Source organism: Equus przewalskii, chromosome 12 (genome assembly GCF_037783145.1).
Source record: "Equus przewalskii isolate Varuska chromosome 12, EquPr2, whole genome shotgun sequence".
In the NCBI taxonomy this organism is placed as follows: Eukaryota; Metazoa; Chordata; class Mammalia; order Perissodactyla; family Equidae; genus Equus; species Equus przewalskii.
In genome coordinates this window covers 8,099,342-8,127,262 of record NC_091842.1, presented here as the reverse complement: position 1 = coordinate 8,127,262, position 27,921 = coordinate 8,099,342, and the positions used below count along the sequence as shown (strand labels likewise).

The 27,921-nt window shown below is 45.1% G+C and overlaps 1 protein-coding gene across 1 annotated transcript; it reads left to right on the top strand.

The window, feature by feature from the left end:
• Nucleotides 1-1,360: 1,360 nt before the first annotated feature.
• On the top strand, nucleotides 1,361-27,465 carry LOC103541894 (paired immunoglobin like type 2 receptor beta). Its single transcript, XM_008508806.2, has 6 exons — nucleotides 1,361-1,561; nucleotides 1,881-2,270; nucleotides 21,680-21,877; nucleotides 25,475-25,505; nucleotides 26,661-26,710; nucleotides 27,138-27,465. The coding sequence occupies exons 1-6, from the start codon at nucleotides 1,516-1,518 to the stop codon at nucleotides 27,140-27,142; spliced, it is 720 nt and encodes a 239-aa protein (XP_008507028.2). The 5' UTR covers nucleotides 1,361-1,515; the 3' UTR covers nucleotides 27,143-27,465.
• Nucleotides 27,466-27,921: the final 456 nt, after the last annotated feature.

Below are 27,921 nucleotides of genomic sequence, written 5' to 3'. Positions count from 1 at the left end.
GGAGTCCATGAAAATGCAGAACCTCTCCTCTGAGACCTGGGAGGAGGGGTAAGAAAAGCAGGCACAGAGAGGGGGCGGGGGCTTCCTGGCTGGTGGTGTAAGAAGCGTAGAAAAAGAACTATTAGGATTTAAGAGGAAACTGACATGTTTCCTCCTCGGAAGAAATCACATTCTCCTTCCCCTACTGTCGACTCAGTAAGCCAATGCCAACCTCATCCTTGGGAGAGAATGAGGCAGAGCTTCCTTCAGAGCCAGCCCTGTGGGTCACCAAAGGTCCCAGGCCCCAATTTCTTACCCCAGGCCTCTACCAGTCACAGACTTGCAGGGTCTTCCATTAGAGACGGTCCCAGGGACTGTCCCCAGGGTGACATTTCTGCTATGAGCCCTTATTTCCTGCTCTGTCCAAGGAAGGCCCTGGTTTATTCAGGACTCTCACAGCTGTGAGATGGAATCACCCAAGGAGTGTTGTAAAATTAAAACTTCCTGGGGTTCACCTCCCAGAACTCTGCATTCAGGAGCTGAGGCCCAGATTCTATGGTGTAATCAGGCAGAAGCATCCAGAAGGAGCCAAAGGCTCTGTGGACTCAGCAAGACTGGTGCTCGAGTCCTAAACCTACCACTTAAGAGCCACAGAGCTGGGCAAGGCTTCTGTGAGCCTGGTCTCCTCATCTGTGGAGTGGCGAGGACAGAGGGCCCTGCAGGTCAAGTCTTGCCTTCTGTGAGTCAAGATGTGGCCTCCAGAAGCTCCACTCCCTGGGAAGTTCAGAATGTCAGCCCACCGTCACCTCTTAACCTTATTGAGGGTGTGAGACTGCACATAGGGAGCAGACCAGGGGTAGGAAGGAGCCTGGTGGGCCTTGGCTCTGCCTGAGGACTGCAAGGGGGCCCATGCTTGGAAGGGAGGGCCAAGAGCAAGCAGGGTGGCATGGTGCTGGGGCTGGGGACTGAGGACACATGACTACCATCAGTGCATACCTCCTTTTCTCTAAGGAACTGTAGCTGGGCAGAGATCTATGGCTGCTTTCCTCTCGAGGAAGACCCTGAGCTGTCCTGCTGCTACCTCTTCCTTTGGGATGAGAGAGAGATACGGGCTGGGAGACAGTCAGAGAACCAGAGCAAAGGAAGAGAGAGTGAGAGACAGAGAGAGACAGAGACTGACTCCTAAGGAGATGCCTAGGGAGCTGGCAGAGGCAGGGAGTTGAAGTGAGAGAAGAGAGGCCCCAGCCAAGTTCAGGACAATGCTCTTCAGCATGAATATGGGGGCTGGGGATCTATATCAGGATCTCTTTGTTCTGACCACAAGGGAGGCCCTTTTGCAACACACGAAAACAAGAAGCCAGATTGATGAAGGAAGTACTGGTCACTTGGGGGTGGGCCGGTTTGGGGAGGGCTTCCACCCTCCCTCTGTCCTCTGAAGGAGGCTGATCCTTGCTCTCCAGATGCCAAGAGTCCCCCAAGCTGGCCCCTCCCTACAGTGCTGCTTGTCTTCTCAACCCCCTGGAGGAGAGCAGAAAGATGGGGCTGCCCCTGCTGCTGCTGTTGCTGGTGACTCTGCAGGCTGGTGAGTGGCCAGGACCACCCTGGCTCTGCCCAGGACCATGGGAAAAAACCCTGTAGTCAGGTACCTGTAGAAGAGGTCTGCTGGGGTAGCTGGCCAGGCCTTCCATCCCTAATTAAGGTCTGGATCCATAGTGCTGGGCCCCCCTCAACCCCTCATCTCCTCCTTATCCCAAGCCTGGAGAAGGGGATAACCAGGCCAGAGGGCCAGTCCTAACATCTGTCACACTACTGCCCATGGGTGAGGGTGCCAGACAGTCTGAGGTTGTCTTCTTTGTCTCTCCCAATGGCTTCAAAGACTCTCTGTCTTCCTCCCTTTCTAGATCCCTGGGCAGAATCCAATTCAAAGGTTGACTATGGAGTCAACCAACCAGAGCACCTCTCAGCCCCCAAGGGTGGCTCCATCCACATCCCTTTCTCCTTTTATTACTCCTGGGAGTCAGCCAAGGTTCACAGCATGAGTATATCCTGGAGACGGAAGCACTTCCATGGGGAGTTCATCTATAGCACGACCCCTCCTTTCATCCATAAGGATTACAAGAACCGGCTCTTCCTGGATTGGACAGAGGGTTCAAAGACTGGCTCCCTACGGATCTCAAACCTGAGGAGGGAGGACGAAAGTACATACTTCTGCCGGGTCCAGTGGAACACGCTGAAAGATGGCAAGCTGATTGGGCAGTCCGTGCAAGGGACCAAACTCACCATCACCCACAGTGAGTCCAGCTGCCCTGACAGCCAACTTGCCCACCCACTGAGGCTCCTGGAAGCCACAGACACCCTCGTCCCCCAGTCCTGGCCCAGGCCCCCTTCCTCCTGACCCTTCTCTCAAAGTCCTCTCCCTCTCTCCTCCAATCCTCCTCCCCAGGCCTCTGACAAGTTTATCCTTTTCACCTTAATCTTCCCCAAACTTGTGCTGCCTTCCTTGCCACTTCCCCTCATTGTCCCCTCCAGGTCCAGCCCCCACCCTCACTCCCCAGGCCTCAGCATCTTCTGGGCTCCCTAGTTATCCTCCCTTCTTGCTCCAAGCTGGGGCTCCAGCCCTGCCCCCTGCCCTTGCCCCACTTCAGGGAACTTGACTTGTCCGGATGTGCCCTGCCTCACCTCGTCTGTGTGTGGAACCCCAGCTAGCCCCATATCTTCTCCCCACAGCCAGGAGCTCAGCCCAGCATACACAGTAGGTCCCCAGTGACAGCTCAAGCAGCCTCTGTCCCCTGGCAATGCCCATCATCTGTTTTCCCAACCTCCCGGCTTCCTCTTCCCACCCTGCCCCCAAGAACATGACCCTCAACTCTTCTACCCCATCCTTCCTCTTTTCTCTCCTTTCCCATCTCCCTCTTCCTCTGTCTCTATACTCTTTATCCTCCTATCCTCTCACTGCCCTCCCCAGCTGCCATCTCTCCTTGTTCTAGTCACATTGTCCACATTGTCCACCGTGATACTGGCCCTCTGTCCTGGTCATTAAGAGGCAAGTCTGCAGCAGCAATAATGTTCCCAGACAAGAGGGCTCAATGCTTGATGCACATAAAAAGCCAATGTATTATGCCACTGGCTTTTGAGAAAAGAAAAAGCTCTATTGGGAGGTCAATCAGCAAGGAGACAGGAAGCAAGGCTCTCAAATCTGTCTCACCAGCCCAGGTTTGGGGTGAAGCTTAAGGGATTAAGGAGGGCTGGCTGGTATGTGGGAGCACTGGCAGGGTGCATTTTGATCGGCAGGTCACAGTTTTCTCTTCTGCTCATGCTCCTGGCTGTCTTGCTGCCCCTGAAAATCAGCTTTAACACTCTGTTGTTAATATGGGGTCCGTTATGGGAGGTTACCAAGAAAAACACAATAAATGAGTGAAAAGTTGTTATGCAGATTTCAGTCCTTGCCGTCTCCATGGGCAAGAGTTTCTAGAGATTTACCTCATCCTTCCCTTCCTGGCACAGAGAAGGAGACACCCTTACAAATGGAGATTTCTCTTATAAATGTACATTTCCCTTACAAAAGAGTAACTTCTACCAGGTTTTCAAGAGCTTTTCCTGCACCTGCTATTTCTTAATAATCATCATCATCTCAAAATAATCCTTAAGCCAAAAAGGCATATTTTGGAGTGGCAAATTCTGTTTCTGGTCCTGTGGCTACAGAAACGTCCCCTGCCGCTTACTGTGCACTTTGTCCGGCTGAATACCTGGGTGTGCGTCACCCAAGTTAACCCGCACCGTGGCCCCACAGTAACTGCAGGTACTGCTCTCCTCTTCCCTTTACAGATAGGGAAACCGAGGCTCCCAGATCTAACACCTGCCCAAAGTCTCCCTCGTGGTGCAGGTGGATCTGAATCCAGTTTAACCCCAGACCCTCCTCTCTTAACCAGTTGCTTGGCCTCACCCACTGACTTGATCATCTTGTCCTCTTGACCTGTTTTAAACCTAATAATGGGTGTGTTGCATAACAGATCTTCCTCTATTTCTGGGTGGGGCGTGGGAACTTGAACCCGGGTTTATCTGCCTCCAGAGCAGTGGGGGAGGGGGTCTCTCCCAGGCGCTGGCAATAGGGGTGCATTGTCTGTAGAAAATCTTTTGGAAAACTAAAGATCCTCTAAGTCGGTTTGCTTTTTATAATGACTTGGGCTGGCAATTCTAAACAATGTCAGTGCAGCATATCTGTTCCCTTGGGAAGGATGCTCTCCATGCCTCCCCTTGTAAACTCCTGCCCCGTCTGCACCACTGGGTTGGTTTTAGGGCAAACAGAAAGTGGCTCATCCTGATTAAGCCTTGGATTTATAATGTCTGCCCCTCCCTGTGTTCCCTTAAGTGGCTTCTGAGAGATGTGGCCTCTCCTTAGGTCCCTCTGCCTCCTTCCTGAATCTTCCTCACTTTTCTCATTTCTCCTCTCAGTCACATTCACTATGAGATTTTTCATCAATAAATTAATTCTTTCAATTACGGCAATTCATTGCATATTTATGATCATTATTTTTAAAGAAATACAAGAAAGTAATGAAAAGAAACATTTTTAATCCAAGTGAAGTACCACCATGCAAGGATATCACACTAAAGGGATATTTGTACTGAATATAACTGATAAGTTTGTGGTTGTCTTATTGATTTTTTTACATACAGATATTTTATTTTTGTAGCCAAATCTAATCATTCTCCTTTATAATTGTCCTCTTTTATTTCTAAGCTCCAAATCCCATATCCCACTAAGGGTTGAAAATATTTTAGTTTATTCTAATTTTTGTATGATTTGATTACTTTTCACATAACTCTTTAATATAGCAAGCATTCCCATTGGTGTTATCACATAAAATTGGGGTTCTCTGCCCAATGCACATAAACAAGCCAATTAATTAGGCAGCAGCCTTGGGAAAAGAGATCAGCTTTATTCTGCAAGATTGATCTGCAGGGATACAGGGGGCATGTGCCCTCAGATCTGTCTCCCCACTTCAGGATTTGGGAAAAAATTTAACATGTTAGAGAGAACAGGCTGGCACATGGAAATGCTGGTGGGACAGGTTTTGATTGGTGGGCTTCAAGCATTTATGGTAAGATTTGAAACATTCATGACAGGGTTGTAGACATTATGATGGGGCTCCAAACATTTCTGATGAGATGGGGAAGGAATTTTAGCACTGGATCTTCCTGAATGAGGGAACCCTCGCTTTTGATAGGAGTACAGCGTCCAAGTTCTGGTCGTGTCCTGGTCCTTGGGTTCCATGGGGAGGAGGATCTTTGGTTCCAAGGACATTTCAGCTCAGGATTTCTTCTTTTGCACATGGCCTGGCTACAGGACTTTGCATATTTTCTGAATCTTAACCACTCTGTTGATAAGAGATGGGGTCAGCTGAACTGGTCCTGGTGGGCACGTGGTTACATTGGTACATGGTGTGAGGTAAAGAATTAAATTGATCTTTATATTAAGAAACAAACCAATTGTCCCCACCCCATTTATTGAATATTTCTTCTCTCCTCCATTGATTCGTAGGCCTGGCTTTTAAGTTCTTTTGTTGACCACTATCCATTTCTGGTCTGTGTGTCCTGTTTCACTGGTCTGTCTTCTCTTGAATCACTCCCTCACTGTTTTGTTTTGTTTTGTTTTTTTAAAGATGGGCACCTGGGCTAACAACTGTTGCCAATCTTCCGGGGTTTTTTTTTCTGCTTTATCTCCCCAAACCCCCCAACACCAGTACACAGTTGTATATCTTAGTTGCAGGTACTTCTAGTTGTGGGATGTGGGACGCCGCCTCAACGTGGCCTGAGGAGCGGTGCCATGTCCGAGCCCAGGATCCGAACCCTGGGCCACCGCAGCAGAGCGCGCGAACTTAACCACTGAGCCACGGAGCCAGCCCCCTACTCCCTCACTGTTTTAGTTCTTGTAACTTTATCGTGTTTCATGGCTGATAAGACTATTTTCATCTCAACTACATTACTTCTTCCTCAAAAACTTTATTATTGTTACCTGACTATTCTTTCACATAAATGTTAGAATAAGTTTGCCCAGTCCTGAGAAAAACATTCATGGGGGTTTCTTAAATCAGAATTGCATTAAACCTATAAAGGAATTGACAAAAAATGGAAATCAGTGTAATATACAATCTTCCCACCCAGGAATGGGTCCCAGTTTATGTCACTCAGGAGACCTTGGGGGTGTTTCTTCCAATGATTATGTAAATGTCTCACAAGACTTTTTCCTCTATATTCTTTATTTTTATTATTAATGTGCAACATTATTTTTGAATGTTTATTTTTGATAATTTTCACTGTAAAAGTAAGGCATAAATTCTGGCCAAGTCAGTGGGTTACATCACATGTTTACCTCCATGCCTCTCCAAATCTACTAAAATGACAGCAAAGGGAATTTTTAAGACAAAAATCCACAAGGACAAAAAATATGCGACCTAGGTGGACCAAAACAAAATTTGGGAAGTTGGAAGCAGATTAGTGTAACTGGCTTGGGAGACCAGAGGAGCTAAACCCTAAGCCAGCAGTGGGGAAACCCAGAAAAAAGGTGATTTACTCTGCAAAATCCCCCAAAGGTTCAGGAATGGCAGCCACAAGGACCTCTGGAAGTGGGACAGAAAAGGGGTCTGAAAACTAGAGAACTAGTTGAAAATCACATTAAGAATCAGGAATCCTCCATCCCCCCCTTCACTCCCCTGAGCAGAAGCCTGGAAATGTGCTTTCCAGAAAGGATGAACCAGAGGGACACTGGGAGGAGTGCCCCAGGCATACTGGGGGCAAGGGTTCAGTCCTTGAAACCAGAGGTTTGGTGAACTGATGAGACCCTACACACCTTGACCCCCTCAGATGCCGCCCAGGACTCAGGCAGCCAGGCTGGTGTCCCCCCACCACCTGCAGAAGATCAGGGGTTCTTCTCTGGGAAATCTATCTGATGGGCCAGAAAAGACTTAGAAATCTAACCGATCACCCTACAGCCCACTAACTGGCAAGCACTTTCTCCCACCCACACACACAGTTTCCGGTCAGCCGGCTCTCTGCTTGCTGGGAGCCAAGGGCACAGGGAGAGTGGGGTCTCGGCCTCAGACCAAGTCCCCCAGCACTGTGGATGCACCAACGCCTCAGCTGTGTCTGGGATGCCGAGGTCAGACATCCCGTTTTAAAATATGCTTAGACTAAACATTTAAGGAAAGCTTCTCCCATGAAAGGCAGAGAGCAAAAGGAACCAAAACAACAGAGGGAGAGTAGAACTTTCAAATAACTATCATTGTCAGGAAGTTAAGAGGTCACATGCAGCTCACAAGAAAGAGTGCTTTAGAAAGGAGCTTTCCAAACAGTAAAAAGCTCTTGGAAATTAGAGACGTAATAATACGGATGGAAAATTCAGTAAAAGGATGGAGAGGTGAAGTTTGAGGGGATCTCTCAGAAGGTAGAATAAAAGATCAAAGATTTAGAAACCGTAGCACTTGAATTGAGGCCCCCAAAGATCTGTCCACATCAGAATCCCCAGACCCCGTGACTATTACCTTACGTGGTGACAGATGTGACTCAGTTGGGGATTGTGAGATGAGGAGGTTGTCTGGGATGATCTGGGTGGGACCTAAATGCAAACACCAGTGTCCTTAGAAGAGAAAGGCAGAGGGAGCTTGACACAGACGGAAGAGCAGGCAGTGTGGCCACGGACGCGGAGACGGGAGTGAGGCTGCCGCCAGGAGCTGGAAGAACAGGGAACAGACCCTCCTCAGAGCCTCCCGAGGGCATGCAGCCGGCTGACACTTGATCCCCGACTGCTGTCCTAGGCTGCGCGAGATTGAACTCTGTTCTTGTAAGTCACCCAGTCTGTGGTGATCCATTACAGCAGCCACTGGAAAGTAATACAGAAACTAAAAGGTAAGACAAGGAAAATTGAGGATTGATCCAAGATGTCTCACCTCTGACTTAACAAACACTGACTGAGTGCCTGCCATGTGTCAGGTGCTAAGCTGGGCACTGGGCAAACAGCAGTTAAAAACAAAACAAAACAAAAAAGGGCTCAACGATGGAACGTACATTTGAGTGTGGGAAGAAGACTAAAAAAAAAAGCAAAGAAATTAATTCTGCCTGTATGTCAGGTGGTGGTAAAAGGAGAAAAGCAGGAAAATGAAGCAGAATCAGTGGGATGGAGGTGGCTAGGGTGTTACTTCATTCAGATGGGACAGGGCAGGCCTCTGGGACATTAGCCAGAGTCCTGGCAGGAAAAACCACTCAAACTGGGTAACTGAGGAGAGTTTTGAGTTGGACACAGGGTAGGGAAACCAGTCGGGGATGGTGAGACTCCTGGGAGCAGCCACAGACCTAAGGAGCAGGGGAGGGAGAAAGTACTGGTACCCAGAGAGGACTGGAGTACATGAGAGGGCCCCAGAGAGGAGCTGTAGCCTCTAGGAAGATGGAGTCAACATGATGGTTAGTTCTAAGTGCCAACTTGACTGGACTAAGGGATGCCCAGATAGCTGGTAAGATATCATTTCTGGTTGTGTCCTAGAGTGAGAGTGTTTTCAGTACAGATGAGCAGTGGATGGGCATCATCTAATCTCTTGAGGGCCCAAACAGAACAAAAGGGTGGAGGAAGGGCAAACTTGCTCTCTGCTTGAGCTGGGACATCCATCTTCTCCTGCCTTCGGACATTGAAGCTCCTGGTCCTCTGGCCTTCGGAATGAGACTAAGACTTAGAACATTGGCCTCTCTGGTTCTCAGGCCTTCAGTTTTGCACTGGAACTACACCATGGGGTTTCCTGGGCCTCCAGCTTACAGATGGCAGACTGTGGGACTTCTCAGCCATCATAATTGTGTGAGCCAATCCCTCATAACAAAACTCTATATGTCTGTGTATCCTATTGGTTCTATTTCTCTGGAGAACCCTGACTAATACAGTGCCTGTCAGGGAGGGGGCCAAGAGCTATGCCCTGACCTACCCTCCTCTCTCTTCTGTCTCCCACTGGTGACTACTACTGGCCACTGAATAGGAACCAGCCAGTGAGAGAGCCCATGAGTGGAGTCCAACAAGACCAGCCTCCAAAGGCACAAAGCAGGGTAGAGAGGAGCTGGGGGCTGGATCTAGAGAAGCCAGGAGAAAAATCCAGGCTAGGCACAGATCTGTAGGAAGTAAGGGAGAGATCTGCAGAAGAATATTCCAGTCAAGAGGGAACAGCAAGGGCAAAGGTCGTGAGGTGGGACAAGTGTGGCTGAAGCAGATGAAGACACTGAGAGTGGCATGGGGTGAGGTCAGAACAGGCAGTGAGGGCAGGTCCTATGCGGCTTTGAAAGCCAAGGAAAGAACTTTCAATCTGAGTGTCATGGGAGCCTGTGAGGGTTTCCTGCAGAGGAGTGCCGTGATCTGATCTACATTGATCTGATCTACACTGTAAAAGTGTCCCTCTGGCTGTCTATGGAGAGTAAGACTACACAAATGAACAATATTAAAAGTAGGGAGACCAGTGAGAGATGATGTGGTTTGAACAGGGTGACAGCAATGGCAGGTGAGAAGTAGCCAGATGCTGGTGATATTTTGAAGCCAGAGCAGACAGGATTTGCAGATTGGATGTGAGGGGTGTGGAAGAGAGAAGAACCAATGATGATTCTAAGGCTTTTGGCCTGAGCATCTTGAAGAATGGATTTGCCATTTACTGAGAAGGAAAGTGGAGGGGGGACTGGGGTGGGAGGAATCCAGAGTTCTGTTCAGGACATCTTAAATTTGAAGTGCTGCAAGAGAAACAAATGGAGGTGTGAGAAGGCAGTGAGATCTGAGTCTCAAGTTCAGGGACAGAGTTGGCTGGATGTGTAAATGTGGGGATCATCAGCATATCGCTGGTAATTATCGCCCTGGGACTGGAAGCAATTGTCTGGGAAGTGAGTGGAGACAGAGAGGAGGTCCTAGGACTGAACTGTGACTGGTCCAGGTGGGGAGACAAGGAGAAGCCAACAAAGAAGACTGAGAAGGAGCTGCTAGAGAGGCAAGAGAAGAACCAAGGGAGAGAATGTTGTCCCAGAAGCCAAATGAAGACCCGTTTCACGAAAGGGAGAATATTGATTGCTGAGAAGTTGAGTAAGATGGAGAAAACGGCAGTGTAAGAGACCTAAATCCTCAATTTCAATATTGGAAGTGAGTAGATACCACCTAAAACAACAAAATCAAGCAACAGCAGTGTACACGGATGATTTGTAAATATGGGGTTAATGCTAAAGGACGTAGCTACAGGTGCTGAAAATAGTTGCCTCTGGGGAGTGGAAGGGAGTGAGGAGGCTTATGCAGGGTCGCTGTTTTTATAAGCTGCGTGGAATTTGTTGACTCTTTAAATTACGTGCCTATACAACTTTGATAAAGATAAATGTTACATTTTAAAAATAATAAAGGTACTGGTGATACTTGCACAGTACAAAAAATTGCTCAAATGACACAGACGGGAGTCAAATGAAAAGTAAAATCTCCCCTCTCCACTTTATCTCCCCTGCCACCACCTCTTTCTGTGGAAATATTCATCTTACAGATGTAGATACAGACATAGATTTAGATGTACATGTAGATATAGATGTAGGTGTAGACATATAACACAATAGAATCAGCCTGCACGCTATTCTGCTCTAAACTTGCTGTTTCTATTTCCTGTACCTCAAGTATCCTTCTATTTCACTACATAGACGTCTGTGCCTTTTTAAAAAATGGCTGCTGGTCTCCCATGTACAATGTATCATATTTACCTAATCAGTCTCCTATTTAAAGACATTCAGGTTGTTGTCACATCACAAACAAAGCTGCAAAGAGCACCCTTGAACACAGGCCTTTGAACACGTGTGCAGCATTTCCACGGGATAAATTCCTAGCACTGAAATCACCGGGTCAAAAGGCATGCATGGGTCTTTTACATTTTGATAGATAGTCCCTCACGTATTCCCAAAGGCTGTGCCAACTTACACTCCAGTTGTGTGAGGGTCCTCTTTCCCCAAACCCTCGCCAATACTGAGTATTTTCCTCCACTCAGATCAGTAAGAAAACTGGCCTCTTGTTTTAATCTGTATTTTTAAAAGTTATGAATGGATATTGGCATCAGGGTTATGATACCATTTTATGAAGTGAATTTGAATTCATAGTTTTCCATATTTCTCTGTGTTCTAGAATCTTCTATGTGGGAATAATCTGTCCCTTAAATTTTCACAAGAATTTACCCATAAAATCTCCTGAACTTAAAATCTATATGAAAGGTAGTTCTTTCATGGCATTCTTAACTTCTTTGTCTACCTATCAGTTGTAGTTTACTACTGCTTAAATCCACTTTTTCAAATTTTTTATTGTTTTAGGAAATCATCCATGTCACAAAGGTTCTTAGGTTTATCAACCTATGATTGAGCATGTACTCACTCGTGATTTCAATGGACTCTTTTGTTGTTGTTAGGTTTGCGAGAGTCTTGTCTGGTTTTTTGGTTGTTTTTTCCCTAAATAACCACTTCCTGCATTTACTACTCCTCCCACTATTCTGTTTCCTAATAAACTTATTCCTATATAGGTTTTCATTATTTACTAACTCTGAATTTTCTTAAGCCTGAGTCCTTTCTGTTTTTGGTAATTTCTCTTTGAAAATTGACTATTTCATTCATTTTTTGAATCCTTCCCATTTTAAATAATAAAGCATTTAATACTATGAATTTAGCTTATAGAGTACAGCTTTAGATGTATTCCAGGAAGGTTTTTCTTTTTAACTCTGGTGTTTATTTTCTAAATAGTATGTTATTATATGTTTTTCTTTGACTAAGTAATTAAAAATTTTTATCTCAATTGAGACATGGTATTTACAGTTTTATTATTAATTTCTAATAAGCATAGACAGTGAATTTGGTTCCAACTATTGTGAGGATCTTATTGAAGTTTGATTTTTTTTTTTTGTGGCTCAATATTATGTCAATTTTTTATTATTTTCATTTTTTTATTTGAGTTCATAATAGTTTACATCATTGTGAAATTTCAGTTGTAAGTTATTTCTTGTCTGTCACCACATAGGTGCTCCCCTCCACCCCCTGTGCCCACCTCCCACCCCTCTTCCCCTGGTAACCACTGAACTGTTTTCTTTGTCCATGTGCTTGTTTGTATTCCACATATGAGTGAAATCATCTGGTGTTTGTCTGTCTCAGTCTGGCTTATTTTGGTAAGCATAATTCCCTCCAGGTCTTTCAATGTTGTTGCAAATGGGATGAATTTGTCTTTTTTTCTGGCTGAGTAGTATTCCATTGTATATATATACCACATCTTCTTTATCCAATCATCGGTCGATGGGCACTTGGATAGTTTCCATTGGCTATTGTGAATAGTGCTGCAATGAACATGGGGTGCATATGCTACTTTGGATTATTGATTTCAAGCTCTTTGGATAGATATCCAGTAGTGGGATAGCTGGGTCGTATGGTAGTTCTACTTTTAGTTTTTTGAGGAATTTCCATACTGTTTTCCATGGTGGCTGCATCAGTTTGCATTCCCACCAGCAGTGTGTAAGGGTTCCCTTTTCTCAACACCCATCCAACATTTGTTATTTTTAGTCTTAGTAATTACACTCATTTTAACAGGTGTAAGGTGGTATCTTAGTGTAGTTTTAATTTGCATTTCCCTGATGATTAGTGATGTTGAACATCTTTTCATGTGTTTATTGCCATCTGTATATCTTCTTTGGAAAAATGTCTGTTATATCTTCTGCCCATTTTTCAATCAGGCTCTTTGTTTTTCTGTTGTTCAATTGTGTGAATTCCTTATATATTATGGAGCTTAACCCTTTATCAGATATATGATTTGCAAAAATTTTCTCCCAATTGGTGGGTTGTCTTTTGGTTTTGATCCTAGTTTCCTTTGCCTTGCAGAAGCTCTTTAGTCTGATGAACTTCCAATCGTTTATTTTTTCTTTTGTTTCCCTTGTCTAAGAAGACAGGGTATTTGACAAGAACCTTTTAAGTTCAATGTCAAAGAGTGTGCTACGTATATTATCTTCCAGAAGTTTTATCATTTCAGGACTTATCTTCAAGTCTTTGATTCATTTTGAGTTTCTTTTTCTGTATGGCATGAGATAATGGTCTACTCTCATTCTGTTGCATGTGACTGTCCAGTTTTCCCAACATCATTTATTAAAGAGACTGTCTTTTCTCCATTGTATGTTCTTGGCACCTTTGTTGAAGATTAGCTGTCTGTATATGTGCAGTTTTATTTATGGGCTTTCAGGTCTGTTCCATTGATCTGTGTGCCTGTTTTTGTACCAGTACCATGCTGTTTTGATCACTATGGCTTTGTAGTACATTTTCAAGTCAGGGATTGTGATGCTTCCAGCTTTGTTCTTTTTTCTCAGTATTGCTTTAGGAATTCGGGGTCTTTGGTAGCCCCATATGAATTTTAGGATTCTTTCCTCTATTTCCATGAAGAATATCATTGGGATTCTGATTGGGATTGCATTGACTCTGTAGATTGCTTTGGGCAGTATAGACATTTTAACTATGTTTATTCTTCCAATCCATGTGCATGAAATCTCTTGCCATATCTTTATGTCATTATCTATTTCTTTCAATAATGTCTTATAGTTTTCATTGTATAAGTCCTTCACCCTCTTAGTTAAATTTATTCCTGGGTACTTTATTCTTTTTTTGAAATTGTAAGTGGAATTGTATTCTTGAGTTCTCTTTCTGTAAGTTCGTTATTAGAGTAGAGAAATGCAACTGATTTTTGTAAGTTGATTTTGTACCTTGCAACCTTACTGTAGGTGTTAATTATTTCTAATAGTTTTCCTATGGATTCTTTAGGGTTTTCTATATAGAAGATCATGTCGTCTGCAAACAGCAAGAGTTTCACTTCCTCACTCCCTATTTGGATTCCTTTTATTCCTTTCTCTTGCCTTATTGCTCTGGCCAAAACCTCCAGTACTATGAGAATAAGAGTGGTGAGAGTGGGCATCCTTGTCTTGTTCATATTCTCAGAGGCACGGTGTTCAGTTTTTCCCCAATGTGCATGATGTTGGCTGTGGGTTTGTCATATATGGCCTTTATTATGTTGAGGTAGTTTCTTTCTACCCCCATTTTGTTAAGAGTTTTTATCATAAATGGCTGTTGGATCTTGTCAAATGCTTTCTCTGCATCTATTGAGATGATCATGTGGTTTTTGTTCCTCATTTTGTTAATATGGTGTATCACATTGATTGATTTGCGGGTGTTGAACCACTCCTGTGTCCCTGGAATAAATCCCACTTGATCGTGATGTATGATCTTTTTGATGTATTGCTGTGTTTGGGTTGCCAACATTTTGTTGAGGATTTTTGCATCTATGTTCATCAGCAACATTGGCCTGTAGTTTTCCTTTTTTGCATTGTCCTTGTCAGGCTTTGGAAACAGAGTGACATTGGCCTTGTAGAATATGTTAGGAAGCATTCCATTTTCCCTAAGTTTTTGGAATAGCTTGAGAAGGATAGGTATTAAATCCTCTCCAAAAGTTTGGTAGAATTCCCCAGGGAAGCTGTCTGGTCCTGGGCTTTTACTCTTTGCGATGCTTTTGATTACTCTTTACTTTCAATCTCTTTACTTGTGATTGGTCTATTCAGATTCTCTATTTCCTCTTGATTCAGCTTTGAGAGGTTGTAAGAGTTTAAGAATTTATCCATTTCCTCTAGATTGTCCATTCTGTCGGCATATAGTTTTTTGTAGTATTCTCTTATAAACCATTGTATTTCTGTGGTATCCATTGTTATTTCTCCTCTTTCATTTCTAATTTTATTTATCTGAGCTTTCTTTCTTTTTTTTTCTTTGTAAGTCTGGCTAGGGGTTTGTCAATTTTATTTATCTTCTCAAAGAACCAGCTCTTTGTTCCACTGATCCTTTCTACTGCCTTTTTTTGTTTCAATAGCATTATTTTCTGCTCTGATTTTTATTATTTCTCTCCTTCTGCTGAGTTTGGGCTTTGTTTCTTCTTCTTTTTCTAATTCAATTGAGTGTACTTTGAGATTGCTTATTTAGGTTTTTTCTTGTTTGTTAAGGTGAGGCTGTATTGCTATGAATTTCCCTCTTAATATGGCTTTTGCTGCATCCCATATGAGTTGGTATGGTATGTTTTCATTTTCATTTGTCTCTAGATATTTCTTTGATTTCTCCTTTAATTTCTTCAGTGATCCATTGGTCATTCAATAGCATGTTGTTTAGTCTCCACATCTTTGTCCTTTTCTTAGCTTTTTTCTTGTAATTTATTTCTAGCTTTATAGCATTGTGATTGGAAAAGATGCTTGTTATTATTTCAGTCTTCTTAAATTTATTGAGGCTCGCCTTGTTTCACAACATATGATCTATTCTTGATAATGTTCTATGCGCACTTGAGAAGAATGTGTATTCTGTTGTTTTGGGATGGAGTGTTCTATATATGTCTATTACATCCATCTTGTCTAACTTTTCATTTAATTCCACTGTTTCCTTGTTGATTTTCTGTCTGGATGATCTATCCATTGATGTGACTGGAGTGTTGAGGACCCCTACTATTATTGTGTTATTATTAATGTCTTCTTTTAGGTTAATAGTTGCTTTATGTACTTTGGTGCTCCTGTGTTGGGTGCATAGATATTTATAAATGATATTTCTTCTTGATGGAATGTCCTTTTGATCATTACATACTGCCCCTCTTTGTCTTTCTATACCTGTCTTATCTCAAAGTCTACTTTTTCTGATGTAAGTATTGCAATACCTGCTTTCTTTTGTTCACCATCAGCTTGGAGTATCATCTTCTATCCCTTCACTCTGACCCTGTGTCTGTCATTGGAACTGAGATGTGATTCCTGGAGGCAGAATATTGTTGGGTCTTGTTCCTTAATCCATTTTGCCACTCTATATCTTTTTATTGGAGAAATCAATCCATTTACATTTAGGTGATTATCAATATTTGAGGGCTTAATGCTGCCATTTTATCACTCATTTTCTGGTTCTCCTCCATTTCCTTTGTTTCTCATCCTGTGTATTCTGGTCTACCAATTGAGTTGTATAGTTTTTTATGTTGTGCTTCTTTGTTTTCTCCTTATTTATTATTTTTGTCTCTATTCTGCTTTTTGGTTTAGTGGTTATCCTGAGGTTTGTATTCAAGATCTCATGGATAAGACAGTCCCTTTTCTGATGGCCTCTAATTTCCTTGAACTAAACCAATTCAGTCCCTTTCCTCTTCCCCTCCTAAGTTGTTTTTCTCACATCTCATTCCGTCTTGTGTTATGAGTTTGTGGTTAAAATGACAAGATTACCTTTGTTTTTGGTGTTTTCCTTCCCTTTGCTTTTAATGCTATATTTGAGTATTTGCTATCTTGCTCTGATTCTGTTTACCTTTTTAACTCCTTACTCCCTGTTTTGTAACCTCTTTCTCCCTTTTCTTACAGGAATGAGGGCCTTCTTGAGGATTTCTTGTAGGGGGGTTCTCGTGGCTATGAATTCCCTTAGCTTATGTTTGTCTGGGAAAGTTTTATTTCTCCATCACATCTGAAGGATATTTTCGCTGGATAGAGTATTCTTGGCTGAAAGTTTTTGTCCTTCAATAATTTGAATATGTCATTCCAGTCTCTCCTAGCCTGTAAGGCTTCTGCAGAGAAATCCACTGAAAGCCTGATGGGGCTTCCTTTGTAGGTTATTTTCATCTGCCTTGCTGCACTTAGTATGCTTTCTTTGTCATTCAGTTTTGCCAGTTTCACTACTATATGCCTTGCAGTAGGTCTTTTTACATTAACATATTTAGGAGATCTGGCAGCCTCTTCCACATGGATTTCCTTCCCTAGGTTTGGAAAGTTCTCTGCTATTATTTCTTTGAACAAGCTTTCTGCTCCATTCTCCTTCTCGAATACCTATAATTCTTACATTGCATTTCCTAATTGAGGGATATTTCTCAGAGACTTTCTTCATTTCTTTTTAGTCTCAGTTCTCTCTCCTCCTCTGTCTGGAGCAATCCAACATGTCTATCTTCAATTATGCTGATTCAGTCCTCTATGGTGTCCACACGAGCATTCAGGGAATCCATATTTTGTTTTATCTCTTCCATTGTGTCTTTCATCTCTAGTATTTCTGATTGATTCTTCTTTATAGTCTCAATCTCTTTTGTTAAGTAGCTCCTGAACTTGTTGAATTGTTTCTCTACATTCTCTTTTACTTCATTGAGTTTTTTGATGATAGTTTTTTTGAATTCTTTGTCATTTAGACTACATATTTCTGCGTCCTCAGGACTGACTTCTGAATACCTGTCATTTTCTCTCTGGTCTGGAGATCTAATATAGTGTTTCATATTGCTAGAGGCAGTGGCTCAGTTCTTACGCATCCTGATATTATTTGGTTGCAGTTACCACTTATCGCCACTGGGCAAGGGTCAAGAGCTGCATATTCTGAGCCCTCTGCCTTCAGCTGAAACCCCAGGGGCTGGAGCTGGGGTTGGGCAGGTGGGGGTAGGAGCGCTTTCTCCTGTGTGCTCTTCAGGCTTTCTTGCTCTGCTCTCCTGGGGTGTTGGCTTGATACGGTCAACCCCTGCAAAAGCTTTCACCCCAGTAGAAGACTTCCCTCTAGGCTGCAAGGGCCCTTAGGAATCCTTGAAGTTCCTGTGAATGAACATCCCCTCCCTCATTCCTTTCCTCTAGAAGGCCTCCCATGATCCTGTTCGCAGTCTTTAGGGGAGGGAGCAAAGATTTCTCTTACCCCATTCCACCTCCTCCGAAGGGGCTCCAGCCTCTCTGCCCTCCATTGAATGGCTGCATGGATCTCTCCAACATTTTCTGTGTTTGTTTGGATGTCGTCTGTTGAAGTATGGATGTTTTTTTCATTGTATATTGGAGAGGAAAGATTTCTGAGAGACCTCACTCTGCCATGATGCTCATGTTAATTTTTTAATGCTGCATTAAACTTCTATGAAGGTGTAATCTGTTTGTAGGACCTAAAGTCCAATATACATTAATTTAATCTTAAAAATGTATTTTCAATATACACTAGGTGCTTTACAGATGTTTTCCCATATATTAAAACCATCATGTAAAAGGACAAATACTGTTTGATTCCATTTATATGAAGTACCTAGAGTAGTCAAATTCAGAGACAGAAAACAGAACGATGGTTGCCAAGGGCTGGGTGGAGAAGGGAATGGGGAGTTAGTGTTTAATGGGGACAGAGTTTCAGCCTGGGAAGATGAAGAAGTTCTGGAGATAGATGATGGTGGGGGTTGTACAACAATGTGAATGTACTTGCTGCCACTGAACTGTACAGTTAAATATGGTTAAAATGGTACATTTTATGTTACATACATTTTACCACAATAAAAAAAATTGCTTTTGTAATCCTGCAATTTAGCCATTATTATCCCATGATGAAATGCGATTCTGAGGTCACAGCACCGATAGGTCGGTGTGATTTGTGATTTACACTGAGTGATCTGTGTCTTTTGATTGGTGAAATCAATCCATTTACATTTAAAATGATTATTGATACATGAGGGCTTAATACTGCCATTTTATGTTTTGTTTTCCGGTTGTTCTATACCTCTGTTGTTTCTTTTTCCTTGTATTTCTGTCTGCCACTTCAGATTGGTGGTTTCATGTGATGTTTTTCTCTATTTTCTCTTTATTTATGCTTTATGACTCTGCTCTTTATGATTCTTTTGTTGTGCAGTTACCATCAGATTTGCAGAAAAGATCTCATAGATGAGATACTCTTTTTTCCGATGGCCTCTTATCTCCATTAGCCTGTGCAGGTTCTGTCCCTTTCTTCTTCCCCTTCTATGTTTTTGTTGTCACAAATTATTCTTTGTGTTGCGAGTTTGTGACCAAACTGCATTGGTTATAGTTATTTTTGATGCTTTCTTTCCCTTTAGCTTTCATGTTATAATTAAATGTTTACTAATCTAGTCTGAGGTAGAGCTGCAATTTTCTGATTTTGTCTGTCTATTTATCTCCTTGCTTAATGTTTTGTAAACCTTTGCTTTTTAATTTCAGATAGGAGAGCTCCTTTCCATGTTTCTTATAAGGCAGGTCTAGCAGCAATGAACTCCCTCAGCTTTGTTTGTCTGGGAAAGCTTTTATTTCTCCATCATATCTGAAGGATCATTTCACTGGATAGAGTATGTTTGGCTGATCATTTTTATCTTTCAGTATTTTGAATATGTCATTCCACTCTCTTCTGGCCTTTAGGGTTTCTACTAAGACATCCACTGGAAGCCTGATGGGTGTTCCTTTGTAAGTTATTTTCTTCTGTCTGCTGTCCTTAACATTTTTTCTTTGTCATTGACTTTTGGCAATTTTAATATTATATGCCTTAGAGAAAGTCTTTTTCCTTTGAGGTAATTAGGAGGAATTCCTGTCCAGTTCCCTCCCCAGATTAAATACCTATAATTCTTATCTTACTTTTCCTAACTGAGTCAGATATTCTCAAAGAATTTCTTCATTTTTTAAAAACCTTAGTTCTTGGGGCCATCCCAGTGGTGTAGTGGCTAAGTTCTCATGCTCCATTTTGGGAGCCTGGGCTTCATAGGTTCAGATCCCGGGCACAGACCTACACACTGCTCATCAAGTCATGCTGTGGCAGTGTCCCATGTACAAAACAGAATATTGGCATAGGTGTTAGCTCAGAGACAATCTTCCTAAAGTAAAAAGAGGAGGATTGGCAACAGATGTTAGCTCAGGGCCAATCTTCCTCACCAAAAAAAAGAAAAAAACCTTAGTTCTCTCTCCTCCTCCACCTGAATCATTTCTAGGTTTCTATCCTCAAGCTCACTAATTCTTGCCTCCATATAATCTGCTCTATTTTTAATGCTGTCTCATTATTTTTCATCTCATTAATTGTGTTCTTCATCTCCAGAATTTGTTTGATTTCTTTTTAAAGTTTCAATCTCTTTGGTGAAGTATTCTTTCTGTTCATTAATTTTGTTCTTGAGCTCATTGAACTGTCTTTCTGAGTTGTTGTGTTTTTTTAAAGATTGGCACCTGAGCTAACAACTGTTGCCAATCTTCTTTTTTTTCCTGCTTTTTCTCTCCAAATCCCCCCAGTACATAGTTGTATGTTTTTGTTTTTAGTTGTGGGTCCTTCTAGTTGTGGCACCTGGGATGCCACCTCAGCATGGCCTGATAAGCGGTGCCATGTCCACACCCAGGGTCCGAACCAGCAAAACCCTGGGCTGCCAAAGTGGAGTGCGCGAACTTAACCACTCAGCCATGGGGCAGCCCCCTCTGAGTTTTTTTTGTAATTCGTTGAGTTTCTTTATGACAGCTATTTTGAATTCTCTGTCAGTCAGATTGCAATCTTCTGTGACTTCAAGTTTGGTTTCTGGGGAGCTGTCATTCTCCTTCTGTTCTGCTGTTACTGTGGTTCTTCATGAACTGATCCTCTGCTGGTGCATCTGTGGCAGTAACCACCTTCCTTATTTGGGTACAGCTTTGGTTACTTTGGTTCTGGGCTGCTTTTGGTTGTATTTGAGAGCCTGCCCTTTCCACCCTCCACTGCCTCTGCCAGGGGCATCCTCAGTGCCCTCCTTGTGACACTTGTGCCTCTGGGGCTGCTGGTGCCTTTCTGCTTATGATGTTGCTTCAGTCTCAAGTATCAACACCAGGGTCACAAGCTGTGAGCACTTCTACTGCTTCTGGGGTCACCTCGGTCTCTTGTTCCTCCACTGACTCTCTGCGGGCTCTCCATGGGCTCAGCTGCTGCTGCCCTGTGCACCACTTGTGCTGCTGCTCCTGGGTTATCTAGGGGTACTGGTTGCACTACTGCCAGGGGTGCTGGGTTCACGGGTGTCACTGTTGCTGCTGAGGGCTGGAGGACTCTGGGAACTGTATGCAGCTCCCACTTCTGGTGAAGTTGGCGTCAGAGGTGCTACCACTGGGGGCTGGGTCACCAGTTCTGCTGTGGTTCCTGAAGCCTCTGGTCAGAAGTTCCACCTGCCACAGCTGGGGTAAACAGGGGCTAAGCAGGGAGAGCCTTTGTTGTTGCTTGCAGTGCAGCCTCTGGTCTCTGGCGCTAGCTGGTGTGTGTTGAAAACTCAGGTCAGAGAGCCCTGCCCCAGCCAGGAAAATCTGAGTTTTGTATACGATCCCCACTGTTGGAAAGACCTGGCCACTGCCACAGGAGGGGGAGAGGGCGTGCACCCTGGATCTGCCAGGAGATAGGCAGGGTGCAAGCCACCCCCTTTTTCTACCCCAACCAGGACCACTCACGGGCTAGCAGGCTGGGTCCACTGGGAGGGGGCAGGCCGCACCTGTTGCAGGCCAGTGTGAGGATTTGTGCCCTGGAATGCTGCTGCTGCCAGGGGAGGGGGAGGGGGTTGCCCCCCTAGTTCCACTGCCTCCCAGTGGTCCAGTCCACCCACTTTCAGCTGTATAGATGCCTGGATCTCTTCTGCATCCTGTTGTGCCATGTAGGGAATCCTCTGTTGGTGAATGGAAGGCCTCTGGTTGTAAACTAGAGGGGAGACACAAAGGGAACAAACAACTCACTCCACCATAATGCTGACATCACTCCTTAAACTGAGTGATCTGGATTCTAAGCCTTCAGCATTTCCCCTGTTACTCCCCTCCCTGTGTGAGAGTTTTAGAAAGTTGCCCTGCACACCCAACATTCCCCAGACTAGGGAACGAGATGTAATAGTTTCACCCAGATACCTCCACACCCCTAAGGGAGAATTTGCTTATTTCTCATGTCTTCTCAGCTACCAATATGACCATCCTGGAACCTACCACCACTGCCACCACCATAACAGCTGACCTCAGTGTCTCAGAGGGCAAAAGGAACTCAGAGTCTCACTCCCTGAGTCTGGAAGCTGTGGTTGGGGTGGCACTGACCAGCGCTGTTCTCAAAACCACAATTTTGGGACATACGGTCTACCTCAGGTGGAAAAGAAGGAAAGGTAAGTGGTCCAGGAGACCCAGCCTCTCCCTAAACTTCCCAGTTGGGTGTTTCTCAGAGCCCACCTGCATCAGAATGACCCCAGGTGCCCTTAGAGTTCAGATCTCTGCTGGGCTCAAGGTCTGGGGATCTGAACCTGCATTTTTAACAGTCTCCTCAAGTGGAGTCTATGTGTGATCAAGTTTGAGAATCACTGATCCAGACCAGTCCCTCTCCACAATCTGATCATTTTCCAGTTCTTGTCTCTTGACTCAATCATTTCTCATCAGTCCTCACCTCCTGGTTCATGAGGGTTAGCCCTGGAAAAAGCAAGGAGAGAGCTGAAGGGACAGGAAGTTGGCTCTGCTCAGCAAGCATAGGTTGAGTGCCCATTTTCCAGGGCCTGGCTTGTAACTGGAGATACAAAAGTAAATAAAGCATAGGCCCTGTTTTCAAGGAACTCAGAGGGAGAAGGAGAAGGAGGAGAAAGCTGCCTCAGGACCTCATTTGGAAAGAGCTATGGTAGGTTGGAACAAAGGATAGGGAAGTCAAGGAGGACTTCCCAGAGGAAGTGACACCTTCAAAAAGTCTCAAAGACTAAAAAGGCAAGTGGTGAAGGTGGGGAAGAGGTCACTGTCCATCCAGGGGGAGGAAGCCATTCTGGGACCTGTAAGTAGCTCAGTGCTGTGGAGGAGGCAGCAGCTGGAGGAGAGGACCTTGTAAATCATACCCAAGAGCCTGTGGTCCAGAGGCAACGTGAAGCAGCAAAGTGGCAACCTCAGCTTCGCCTTACAGATACATCAGTCTGTGGTGGAGGGGCCGGAGGTGGGCCAGGTTGGGGTCAGTCCTGGCCATGGGGATGGAGGGAATGGCCAGATCCTGGAAAAGTTTAAGGGGGGAAACCAGTAAGACTTGGTGATGGGCTTGATGTGGGGCGAGGGATTGGAAATAAGTCCCCTGTTTTCAACGTGGGTGAATGAAGCTATGATGGAACCATCAAGTAAATTAGGGAACAAAGGAGGTCAAGACCATGTTTGGAGAGAACGATGATTCTCTAGTTTGGGTATGTTATGTTTGAGATACCTGTGTGGCACCTGAGTAGAGATGTCCATCAAAAATTTGGATGTATGTGCTCACAGCCCACAGAGAGGACACGGCTGGAGGCATTGATTATTTATACCCCAACACCCTCCAAAATGGATTTGAAATTATTTTAAGGAAAATTTGCAACAAGGCTAAATTAGCCTTATCAGATACTAAAGCATAGAGGTGACGAGCATAGAATGTGGATATAATTATATATATACATATTACTAAATATATATGACTGCCTGCAGTCAATCCTGTCTGACACCCCGGCTGGGTACACCCTGGCACATGGTACTATTATCTTTGCCTCAACTTACGGATCAATAAAATGGGAATGATAATAGTACTTCACTGGAGGTTGTTATGACGCTTGAACGTAACACACTTAGAATAGATCCTGGCACAGAGTAAGCACCAGATGAGCATAAGCACTTATAATTACTAAGCCACAATAATTAAAATGACTTGACACTGTCATATTAATACACAGAAAAGCCAATGGAAGGGAAGAGGAAAACCCAAATATAGGCAGGATGTAAACAGACACAAATATATGTAGAATTTAGTGGGTTAAAAGATAGCATTTCCAATCAATGCAGAAATATGGTTAATTTAATAAATGGCGTAGAGGTGGAACAATTGAGTAGCCATCTAAGAAAAAGTAATTTTATCTCCCTACTTCATTATTTGCACCAAAACAAATTCCATTTATTTTGGAAATCAAAGAATCAGACACGGAAAAAACTAACCGTAGTGCTAGAAGAAAGCATGTGAAACTATTTCATAAATGTGGAGTGGCGATGACCATCATAATTATGACATAAAACCTACTAGCACCAGAGACCAGAAGTAACAATGGCTTAAATAACACTGAGTTTATTTTTTCCCCTCATATAAAACCATCTGGAGGCAGACAGCAGAGGCCACTGTGCACTCAGCAGAGGCCCTTATGCACTCAGGCTCCTATCTTTCTGCTCACTGTCCTGGATACTGGCTTCTATCCAAAAGGTTGCCTCATGGTCCAAGACGGCTGCGAGGACTCCAGCCCATTATTTCTGAATCCAGGCAGGAAACAGTAGAGAGGAGGAAAGGATAAAAAGGCTATGCCCCATGGGGGCTGGCCCCGTGGCTGAGTGGTTAAGGTCACGCGCTCCGCTGCAGGCGGCCCAGTGTTTCGTTGGTTTGGATCCTGGGTGCGGACATGGCACTGCTCATCAAACCACGCTGAGGCGGCGTCCCACATACCACAACTAGAAGGACCCACAACGAAGAATACACAACTATGTACCGGGGGAGCTTTGGGGAGAAAAAAGGAAAAGAATAAAATCTTTAAAAAAAAAAAAAAAAGGCTATGCCCCAGCTGTCTGTCGTCCTTTTAAAGAGCCTTCCCAAAAGTCCTACCCTTACATTTTATTGGCTAGAATTTAGTCACATGTCCCACATCTATCTGTAGGGAAGCACACTGCCACTACAAATAAAATGAAGGTTCTGTAACTGAGTAAAAAGTGACTGAATTTTGGGTGAGCAAATGGCATTCTTGCCATGAGACACATCCAGGATTGGAGATTTGTCAACTAGGTGTGGCCTGAGGACAGGGGAACAGAGGAGGCCAAGGAGCTAGTGAGAGCAGGATGGAGAGTGGAGGGCTCAGCAGGGAGCTTGGATAACCTGGAAGAGAGTGGATTATCAAGGGACAAGAGCTCAGTGAGGTCAAAGCACAGGTATAGCAGAGAGAGAGAGAAAGCTGGAAGGAAAGAAAGTTGTAGCATGAAAATGATACCAGTACTTAATACTTAGAGTTCTCAGTCCCAGTGAATGAAAAATAAAAGAGCAGGGAATGGCTGAGTGGAGTGGAGTTCACTGGAGTGTGTTCAGAGGGTTGTCATCATGCATGATGAGACCTCCAAGATGGTGATGGGTGGTGGAGAGGAGGTCTGTGGACCTGGGGCCAAATCCCTTGGAAAGGCTGCAGAGAGACTTGAGGAGGATGTCGGGGGAGAGGGCACGGGGAGACAGCAGAGGATCAGTGGAAGAGGATGGAGAGGAACGGGCTGCAGTGCAAACACGGATTCCAGTCATGAGGTTCACAAGGTGGCAGAGAGAAACAGCCACAACCCAGAAGGAAAGCACAAGAAGCTGGTTTGTCAGGGCAGGAGGGACGGGTGCCTGTGACAAGAGGAGGGAAGGAGAGGGGTGCTTGGGCCAGGGTTCAGCAGTGGAAGAAGCAGGGTGGGGGAAGCACGGGGAGTCCAAGGAAGGGAGAAGGAAGCAGAGGGAAAGGTTGGGAGAGAGGGCAGGGCAAAGGGGGTGCAGGGTGCAGAGAAGAGCTGCTCTCCTCATGTGGTGCTGGGGACAATGGTAGAACAGGTGTGGGCACGGAGTCCCAGGCCCTTCCCAGAGGGGTTTCAGCAGAGCTGCTCACTGCTCTGGTCTCTCCAAGGATGGTCTCAGAGTAGGAGGGAGCAGAGAAGGCAGGAGGAGAGATGCCGTCCGTGGATGGCACACTGACACCCTGTTTGTCCCCCTACAGGTCTGCGGACTAAAGCCAGAACCCCAGCCAGGTGAGTGCTTGTCCTCCAAGGTGGGGAGGGGTGGGCAGGGGGCACTGGTTTGGGAAACAGGGAGTTTCCTATGAGAACAGCAGGAGTGAGCCTTTCACAGCTGCTCCCATCCTGACTCTCCAGTCTGCATCCTCAGGTGTCCCCAACGGGCCAGGCCCTTCACTTCCTGAGGCTCTGTCTCCTAAAAAAAAACAAAAACAAAAACGAAACCCTGAGAACAGTGGACTGAAGGGTCCAGCACTTTCTCTGATTCTTTCCCAGAATGGCAGAATGCTTCCCCCTCATCTTTCTCTGGTGTCCGCTTTCCTCCGACTTTCGTCCCCATTTCTAAGCTTTTCTTCTGTGCCTCCTGGTTTCTCTCCACCTTGAACCCATGCTTCCCAAACACCTCCACCTCTTCCACGTTCTTCCTCTTTCTGCTTGTCGTCCACTCTGTCCTTTCCCTGTGACCTGGGTGAAGGGCCACAGATCCTCTGCCTCCAGCTCCTCCGCTGCTGTCTTTTCTCAGAGCAGCTTCCCTCCTCAGCTCCCAGCCTCACCTCCTCTCCTCTCGCCGGGCTCCCCTTCCTTTCTCAGCCCTGGTCCTTCACACCCTCTAACCTCCTCCTCTTCTCCATCCTCTCTTCCCATTCCCACACTCTCCTTTCCCACAGACCGCTCCCTCTTCCCTGTGCCTCCCCCACTCTTGCCACTTGCCTTCCTCTGGTGTCTATCCCTTGTTGTTCCCTCCCCTCCACCCTTTCCCACTCCCCCCAACCTTGGCGTCTCCTCCCGGGACCAGGGCCTGAGAACCCACCCAGAGGACCTGAGATTAGCTTTGCTGCTTTTCATTCCCCAGATTTTAGGGAGGCAGTGCCAGCAGAGAGCACAGGAGCTCACCCTGACGATTTCTCCTCTCTGCCCCTTCAATAGAAGCCACGTGGCTAGAACAATCCCCCTTCAGTGGACACTCAGCGACCTCTGCTGGGCTACACTACAAAATGCTTCTCAGTCCTCTTCCCGGCAGCCTCCTTCTGACCCTACACCACTGCGTTCACCTTCTGAGCCTGTCCAGGCAGGTCGCAGAGCCCCCCACAAAGAGAACCACCAGATGCGGGTTTTAACTCCTTCCTGCCCTGCTTCTAACACATTTTCCGCACTCTCGTTCCCATGCAGCGGATCTTTCCACAACACTGAGGAGAAATGCCAGAATATTGAGACTAAAGGTATGTGCTACCACTATCACTCCACACTGTCCACCTCAGTCTTCCTTCTTCCCCACACACTCCCTACCCACACAGGTGCCCCAGTATTCTCCTCTTTCCTCACCCACCATCCCACACGACCCTGGTCCTAACCTAGCAGATAACCTCAGTACTGGAGCCCCCTGCCCATTTCTCTACCCTGGATGCCTTGCCACCTGACCCCAGCACATCTTGATTTTTTTCCCAATACAATATACTGACCCCAAGCTAGACCAGAGATAAGTGGCTCACACTAGGGCCAGAAAGAATTAAAGGGAAGCTTGGAGAAGGTGGGGTGGAAGGAATAGAGGAATGTGGTATCGGCGGGGCACTCAGGTCTGGGATCACTGCTCTCAGATGGGGACAGCTCACCCTCCACTGAATAACCCCCTTCTCTTTCCCTGCCCAGGGTGACGGCATCCTCTACGCCTCCCTTGCCCTCTCCAGCTAGACCTCACCAGCAGCACCTCCCTGCCCCTCTCCCCATGGGACCCCCCAGGAAGAGACCCTATACTCTACCTTCAAGGCCTAAGGAGTGGACCAAGGGACAACTTCCTTAGGGTAAGCTGTGCAGAGGGTCTCAGCTTCCAATAATAACCCCGGCCACACACACGACTCAGAAGCCAGCAGGTATTGAAGGCCACCAGGGACCTGAGACTGAGCCATCTGCTCCAGTTCCCTCTTCAACTTCCTAGCCATGCTCACCAAAATAAAAGTACCCAGAGAATTTGCCTGAATGCATCTAAGGAGAAAACTGACATCCCCTTCAACTTCTGTCCTTCTCGCCCACAATGAATTCTAATCTATAGCTCAAAGCCAAGATCCCTCCTCCAGTACTTTTGTTCAGTGACCGCCTCAGGCCAGGGAACAATAATCCCCAAAATCCCCTGTAGCCAGCCTAAAACTCAAGGACTACCCCAAGTCGAACTATTCTCCTTCCCTAAGGAAAATAAGTAGCAGGTATTGGGTAAGTGCTTCACAAGCGTCACTTCATTTAAACATCATCAACGACCCTATCTGGTATTAGATGTTCTCACTTGAGGCATGAAAACAAGAACCAGAATGGCCACAGTGCTTTTCCTAAGGCCACATAGCTAGTAAGTGACTGAGCCAGGACTTGAACCCAGTCTCGATGTCCTTCTCCCAGGACTCAGGGGTCACTGCCTTCCCAGCTTCCCATACTGAGCAGGCCT